At 48.8% G+C, this 8223-nt stretch overlaps 1 protein-coding gene across 1 annotated transcript; it reads right to left on the reverse strand.

Moving 5' to 3' along the window:
* Nucleotides 1-2942: 2942 nt before the first annotated feature.
* On the reverse strand, nt 2943-6405 carry exex (motor neuron and pancreas homeobox extra-extra). The gene is made up of 3 exons (XM_001352479.4): nt 5097-6405; nt 4163-4451; nt 2943-4068 (listed from the first exon to the last, which is right to left on the reverse strand). Exons 1-3 carry the CDS (start codon nt 6134-6136, stop codon nt 3670-3672), a joined length of 1728 nt encoding a protein of 575 aa, XP_001352515.3. The 5' UTR covers nt 6137-6405; the 3' UTR covers nt 2943-3669.
* Between the last annotated feature and the right edge of the window lie 1818 nt (nt 6406-8223).

An 8223-nucleotide genomic window follows, 5' to 3' on the forward strand; every position in this document is an offset into this window, starting at 1 on the left:
ACCCTCCAAAAGTTAAAGTATTCGATAAGGCACAGGAATGATTGATACCCAGCTTTGAGAGCAGATATCTCTAATAGAGGACTCTCTATTCCCGAGTCCTTTGGCAGATGCTTTCAAGATCGAAACAATCCTCTGCCTAAACGCATCTAGGCCCAAAAATGCTGCCCCATCAATTAGAATGGGATTTCTGCACCGAAACTGCAGCAATTAAAGTCGGCAATGCGTTGCATCCATTGTGCTGGCCATCGAGGCCAATCAATAGGACACCACGGCAGCACCCTTTGCCCCCCCCCCCCCCCCCTTCCGCCGCTGCTGACAGAACAAACAGCCATTAGCTAGATGGCTAACGAGCAATAACCGCTTACAGGACACCACCCCGGCCCAGCAGTCTCCGCACCGCGCTCACCCTCTGATCCCCAGACAAATGCAAATTTGACAATAATAAAATCCAACATATGACAATAATCGCACATATTTGACAATAAAATCGAAAATCGAGGAAATTCGATTGAATATTAGCGGAAAAGTTCAACGAATGCCACAAGGAATGAGGCGGCATTCAGGGAATGAGCGAGTGAGCGAATGAGCGAATGAGGGAGTGTTAGGAAGGAGGTGGCATGACAAATCAGTAAAGCAAACATCGCATATAACAAAATTAAGCATAAAATGTGATCATCTGTGTTGACATGAAGATCAAATTGGGACCAGGCCGGGCGACTGCCGCTGCAGGACGACCCAAGAGGGTTGCCCAACAGGGGATAACCAAACTGTAACACCAGCAACAATGGCAACAAAAGTCAGGACTAGGGAACAGGGTACAGGGTACAGGGTACACGGAACAGGATATATAGGGAACAGGGAAGTGAACCCTCAATTCAAATGGCAATTTGCTGGGTGTGTGCCTCGGCTGCCCCTTGTGTACGTGTGTACGTGTGTGCTGGTGTGCGTGTGTGTTTATAGAAATTATAACTCAAATTTAATTTGCAACAGATGCGACAATCAGGCATCGAGCATCGAGCATCGAGGCAGCATCCACAACAATCCACAACCCCATCCCATCCAAAATCCAATTCCAATTCCAGTTTTACGGTTTGATCTTTGTCACCCTTTTTTCGGTTGGGCAGACATTTCAATGAATGAAATGCCCTGTGCTCTACTGTGCTCTGCTCTGCTGTGCTGTGCTACAAATTACCCGCTAATAGCTCAATGAATTGAAATTAGGAAGGGACTCAACCTCCCTCCTCCTCCTCTATCCGTTCCCCCGTTCGGGTATCCCTTTGTGAGCGTGCTCTGTGCTCTGGTTCTGGCTTCAAACATTTGGCCACTTCAAGGCAAATCAAAATAAAGCGCAGCATCAGCAACCGCAGGGCAGGGCAGGGCAGGGCCCAGGGTGCACAGTGGGTTCCAAGGGAGATGGAAAGGTTTTCACGAGTTGCAGAGGGAATAGTATGTCAAAGTACAACTATCCCGGACCACTGTGCCAAGCCATTGTCTAATTCTCTCGTTTATTTATACAGAAATGCTCTACGTGTTAGAGGGCCATCAGCAGAGCGAAATGAATTTTTATTAGCCCATCAAAACAGCACCAACAAGAAACTGCTGCATAATAACAACAACAACAGCAGCAGCAACAGCAACAGCAACAGATCAAACATCCAATAATAACAATATAAAGCATACTTCAAGGCAAAGACCAGCAGACAGCCACAGCCACCAGTAGAGAAAGGTCTCTCCGGCTGTGTTCTGTTCTGTCTGTGAAATACTTGAGAATTACGTGATAAAGTGGTCTCTCCAGTTCTCTCTCTCTCTATCTCTCTATAAAGAAGAATGAAAACGGGGAATCGAGAACACTTCCAAATGAGTTCACATTTTGTGTCACTTTTCCGATTAGGTTGGGGTTCAATTATCAGAGTGGATCGTCAGAAGATTCCTCATGAGAGGATGTACTCGGGAATAGGGAAACGATCATGGAATATCATTTGTAGCACCACACTTTGTAAGTGTTAACCGACTTCAAATCACTTGAAAAGATTACCCATAAACCATCCGTAACACCCGTTTGGAGCGCGGTGGAGCCCAAGTACAACCTGAACACTCCTTCGGTTATCAAAAATTGAAATACCTCGACTGATTTCGATTTCTGGTCTGTGCTTGATAATATATTATATGTATTACCCGTGTATATGGCTCGTCTTCGTCTTCGTCTACGTCTGCGTCTGCTGTCGTCTGTCGGAAATTGAGGCTCACCATGATTTTGCTTCAATTTTCCAACCCATACAATCGAATCGAATCGAATCGAATCGAACATCCAAGTGCTCTTCTGTTGTTCGCTGGCCTGGCTACATTTTAATTAGCGAAATAATTCTAAAGTGATACTATAAATTTAGTCATAATTATTGTCTCAGCAATTAAGTTGATTATCTTCCGCACATTGTGATTTATTTGCAACGATAAGCATTATCGCATCGCCAGTGCCTGTGCCAGTGCCTGTGCCAGTGCCAGTGCCTGTGCCTGTGCCTGTGCCCTGGAGTGCGTTTTTGATTGGATTGGGGCATTCGAAATGCCTTTAAATGGTTCTCTATTTATGATTGCGGTCGCTGTACGAGTATTTGGAAATTCGAGAGCATAGACAGCTCTTAAATCGAAAATAGATTAGATACAAAACAGAGGTTAACAGGAGGTTCCTTCTTCATTTGATTCCATTTCATACCTTTCTTTCTTTCACTTTTTCACTTCACATAACATCACTTCTTTCAGCTCCATCTTCTCCTCTTGCCCCTGGCCAATCGTTCCACTTCCATTTGTTATAGTTTTTAGCACTTTATTTCAAAAAAAAAATTCCACCAAGTCATCTGCAATGTTTGGTTTTTTCCTCGTTTTTTTGTTTTGTTGTTACATATTTCTGTATTTGTATTTGTATCTGTGTGTGTGTGTTTGTCAATGTAAACTGATTTCTAATAAATACATACACATACAATTAAATACACTCAATCGAAAAAAAAGACAAAAAAAAACCTACATCAATGTTAAAATGTTAGAATAACATAATTACATAAATTACACATGATTGGCACACATTATTATTATTATTATTATTATTACACAAGCAAATTGTAAAACTAATCTCATTTAACGTAATTGAACGTATTTTATTTTACTGGCATTATTCAACTTTAGATTTATGTTTATTTATAAGTATTTACTTATGTTTTATGTTTTTATCTAAGACTAAAACTTCACAAAAAAAAAAAAAAATCTTTTCTCTAATTAGATGGATTTATGTTTATGTACAAATAGGGGGATGATGATAGTGGGGTATGGGTGATGGGGGATGAGGGTGTGGGTGTGGGTGTGGGGGAGTAATGACTTTTAATTTTAATATTTTCGTTGACATATATCACACAGTGCATGGTTTTTGTTGCTGCCCCAAAAACAAAACAAAAAAAAGAAGAAGGAAAACAAACATTTCAACAAATTGCGGAAATCGAAAAGTGTGTGGCTTTTAATGATGGGTGGGACGGCGGATTGATCGCGGCCTGACTAGAATGGATGCCCCTCCTCCTCCTCCTCTTGGGCATCCACATCCTCCTCCTGCTCCTCCTCCTCCTCCTCCTCCTCGAATACCAATTCCATATCCAATTCCATGTCCAACTCTGGGTCCTCCTCCTCCTAACTGGCCGCACTCTGGGGCTGATTCTGACTCTGATTCTGCTGTTGCTGCTGCTGCTGGGCCTTGGCCCGCTCCTTGGCCTCCTGCTGGGCCTTCTTAGAGCGCTTCCACTTCATGCGTCGGTTCTGGAACCAGATCTTCACCTGCGTCTCGGAGAGCATCAGGCCGCTGGCCACCTCGAAGCGCTTCGGTCGACTGAGATACTTGTTCTGCTTGAACTGCTTCTCCAGCTCGAGCAGCTGCTGGGAGGTGAAGGCCGTGCGCGGCCTGCGCGTCTTCCCCAGGATCGCGTGGTGCGGATAGGCCGCCAGTTCGGGTATGCGGTGGTGGAGCATTCCGGCGCGGGCCAGGAACTCAAACTGCAGCTGCGAGGGCATAAAGTTGTGACCCATGGGGATCTAGGGAATAAACCGAAAACAGAACACAAAAAAGTAATCAATTAGAGGCTGTTGAAGGTGGAAGCTTGAAGCTCTCCCTGAGTCAGATGCTTACCGGTATGGGCTTGCCGGATGGATCCAGGGGGCGGTGGAACGCGGATCCGCCTTGGGCCAGCAGCTGGTACGGATGTCCGCCCGCGTACAGAGGAAAATCCTGGGGTCTGATGGGACTGTGCGGCGGCACGGGCTTCTTGAACTCGTCGTGGAGATCTGACATTCGCATGGACATGTGATGGGGATGCTGGTGCAAGTGCGGATGGATGCCGTGGCCATGTTGCTGCTGGTCCTCGCAGCCGGGACTGATGGGCGGACTGGAGCGATGCGAGGAGCTCGGGGACTCGGATCTGCCCAAAAAAAAAAGAGAGACGGTTAAGAGACACCCTGTATAGGCAATTATCGAATCGAAATTACGCGACATATTTCGAAAAACAATTAAAGTGTCGCTCTGTGCCCCTCCTCCCCCTCTGATGGACCCCCACTCCAGGCTTTTGTCTAATTTGTTTGCTTTTCTACACAATTCGCACTTGAAAATTAGCCCCTTCATACACAGGCCCTCTCGCTGCCAGCGACAGACACATGGCGTATACGTAATCTCTTTGAGTGATGACCAAACGGGAATTGACCAATCGAAGCTCGAAGGCTTTTCCCCGTTTTCTGTTTGGCATTTGGCTTTCTGCCATGTTTTCGAGTGCTCCCAAAGCCGCTTTCGCCGTGCGCGGGCTTCCATGGCTTCCAGCAGGCTTTCCATGGGGATCTCCAGGGCATCAGGATGGGCTTTACGGCGGCTACCCATGTACTCGTAAGCGGCAGCCGGCAAAGTGATTACTCGATAGAGTTGAGGGCTTCGAACTAAAGCTTCTTGGATTGATTCCCAACCCTAGGGTAACCCTATCCCACAGATCTCTAGCCGAATCCTAACTAAAAATCGATCTGTGGCTTCTACCATTGATCCCATCCAAAGTCTTGCAAAGTGATTCTCTTGTACTCACCTCGACATGCCGTCGGGACTGGGCGAATCGTATTCCCGCGAGTCGCGTATGCGCTGCAGGGCCTCGTGATCGCTGATTCCGCCGACGGCTGCCGCCGCATGGGCCGCTGCGGCCTGGGCTGCCGCCGCATTGGAGGCGGCCACGAAGGCGTGGTTGAGCTCCGCCTGGTCCCGGGCGGCGTAGTGCAGGGCGGCCAGGCGATCGTCCACGATGATGGGCTGGGGCTCCCGCTCCCCCGCCTGGTGCTGGCTCTTGGCCAGCAGCGCGTCGATGCAGAAGGACTTCTTGGGCTGGCTCTGGGCGGGCGGCAGGAGTGTCGTCGTTGTCGTTGCGGTGGTGCTGGTCGTGTGGTTGCTAGCGGGCTGCGGGGAGCAGGAGTTGGAGACGGGCGGTGGGGCTGCTCCATTCACTGGCGCTGCGGCATTGGCGGGCATCATGACGGCGGCGAGTGGCAGGCGTGTCAGGGGATATCCTCCGTTCACGTTGACCACAGCGGGATGCAGATGCGGGGCATGATGTGGTGCGAATCCCTCCACGTACAGTCGGGGATGTGTGGGCGGTGCCGCCGGTCCCTGCTGTGGCGGACAGCCCACGGGTATGGGCGCCACTAGTAGGGCCATTCCAGCTGGCGTTGCTCCTCCGGCGGTGATCTGGTCCGTCGCGTGTTCTTGTCCTCCTCCTCCTCCTCCGGCTCCGCCTGGACTCAGTCCCGGGGCGTAGGCGCTCGCGCTCTGTGGTGATCCGGTGGTGGCTGTGGAGTGTGTGGGACTGGCGCCAACGGCCGCCGGACTGGGAGTGGGGCTGCCCCGGGATCTGGGCGAGAGTGTCGAGTGGTTGCTGCTCTGATCGTAGTCGTGGGGCGACGATCTCTGCGGATGCGGATGCGGATGGGTATGGGGATGCGGATGATGGTGCTGGTGCTGGCTATGGCTGTGGCTGTGGCTGGCGGCGGCTATGTGGCTGAGGAGCAGCTGCGACGGCATCGATAGCGCTGTGGTAGTCTGCGGCGGCGGCTGTTGCGACACTTGAGCACTGGACATGCTTCGGTTCTCTCTCTTCCGAATGAAATCCGTTTCAACAGCACGGCCCGGCACGGTACGGCACTCTTTACTGTGTTTCTATATCTATATCTATGTATCTTCTCTTCACTGTCTTCCACTTTCGCACTTGAACGCGCGATTTCGGTTTCGATTCCGCTTTCGACTGTGCGCTGCGCGTCTGTTCACGTCTGATCACGTCTGTTCAGGTCGAACGTTCATTCGATTGTGCACGCCGAACGGTCTGCTGCGGTGTCATATACCGCTATGCGGACACCACCACTATCTAGCAGCACCAATCACTCGCTCTCGCTCTCGCTCTGACTCTCTCTCTCTCTCTTGCTCGCTCGCTCTCTGTGCTGCTCTCTCTGGCTCTCTCTTTGGCTCTGGCTTTCAAGATGGAGGCTTTATCAGCCGCTCGATGCTGCTGGTGCAAGAGGGACGGCCATACAAAAGGGGGCGTTGCCTTTCCGTAAAATGTCGTATGGCCGGATGGTGGGGGCGTGGGCGTGGCCTGCGAGCAAAAGGAGAGCACACACAGGAATCTCTCGAAGGACAGCGAGTAGTGGAGCGGGGTCTGTGTGTGTGTGTCGAAAATTTCATATAAATTGTTGGAAAAACGAGGCTATAATTGCCATCATTATGGAGTGTTGAGCAACTAACAAGTTCAACGGTAAAAGACGAAAGAATCTTCATAATCAACTTGAGTGCGACAGAGAGAGAGAGAGAGGGAGACTGATGGAGTGAGAGAGAGTGAGAGATAGAGTGGCAGGATGGATGGATGGACACATAGACACACGAGTGGGGGCACACTTCTGTCTGGGCAGAGATGATTAGGGCAGCAATTAAGGCACTCGAATGGCTCACATTTCGAGCTGAAGAGGATTCCATTCTTCGAAAGCTTTAAGTCATATAAAATCAATAATCCCCACACCTCCCCCCCTTGCCCCCCTTGATGGCAACGATAAATGGTTTCGTTTCATGGGATTTTTACAACTTGGTCGCTCATTTCGCAATCATCCAACTGTCCGCTACCGAGGTGTAATGTTCCTATAATGCATTTTCTGTCTGTTGTCTGTTGTCTCTTTCTGGTATGGTCTGTCAACCCATAGACGATCCATTTTATGAGCCACCCACTGCCTACAATACACACGCACTGCGGTCGTAGGAGACGATTTTAATGTTCCCTTGATGGATTACTAAGTGGACATGAATGGCTGCCAAGTGGTTCCGCACTGCAGATGGGACTATAATGGATTGAGGTGTGATGTGTGTGACATTCGATGGGAGTGGAATCGAATGGAATGGCATCTTAATATCTACCTAGGACTTACCTGCTATATATGCTATCATTTGATGTATGGATTATCCTTTCGATTGCTAGGACATTCCGCAATATCTGAAAGAAATATGTAAGGGCTAGAAATGCTGGTATCTTTGATATGTTAGCTATGAGCCCCCCAGAGTTCAAAGTAAACTGCAAGTTTTATTCACGAAAATTCTCTTAATTTGAAGTCCTGCACCTATGCCAAGGCAAACAGCAGAGGTCCTCCAAGGAGCTGGCACAGACCCACAAGAAAACAAGGAACTTCCCAATTCCAGAACGAAGAAAACAACTCCATTAAACATATATCATGCAATGTCTGGACATTGGAGAGAGCCAGAGAAAAGGGTAGAGGGAGGAGGGGAAGGGTATGGGTATGGGGATAGAGTAGGAAAACTGTTCGCTAACAAGAAACGTGCCAAAGTGTATTTTCTTTGGCCACGTACACAGAGAGAACCATACTTAACCCATTCCCGAATCCCCAATTTTCTGAATCCCAACTCAAACCGAAGTCCGAAACCCCGAAAATGTTGTCCCAAAAACGAACTCAAAATTAGTGCGATGTCTGCAATGACGACGACTGATTGCCATTGTTTCTCATCTCCTTCCACTTGCTCTCTGTATAGGTCTCTCTCTCCCTCTCTATAGGTCTCTCTATCCTCTATCTGGCTCTTATTTTACTTTCATTATACGATATTTATCTACTCATCCACGTGCATTTAACTAACATTTATGGGATGGAGTCCGGCAGAGATGGTCAGGGTGG

The sequence above is a fragment of the Drosophila pseudoobscura genome, chromosome X (genome assembly GCF_009870125.1).
Source record: "Drosophila pseudoobscura strain MV-25-SWS-2005 chromosome X, UCI_Dpse_MV25, whole genome shotgun sequence".
Taxonomy (NCBI): Eukaryota; Metazoa; Arthropoda; class Insecta; order Diptera; family Drosophilidae; genus Drosophila; species Drosophila pseudoobscura.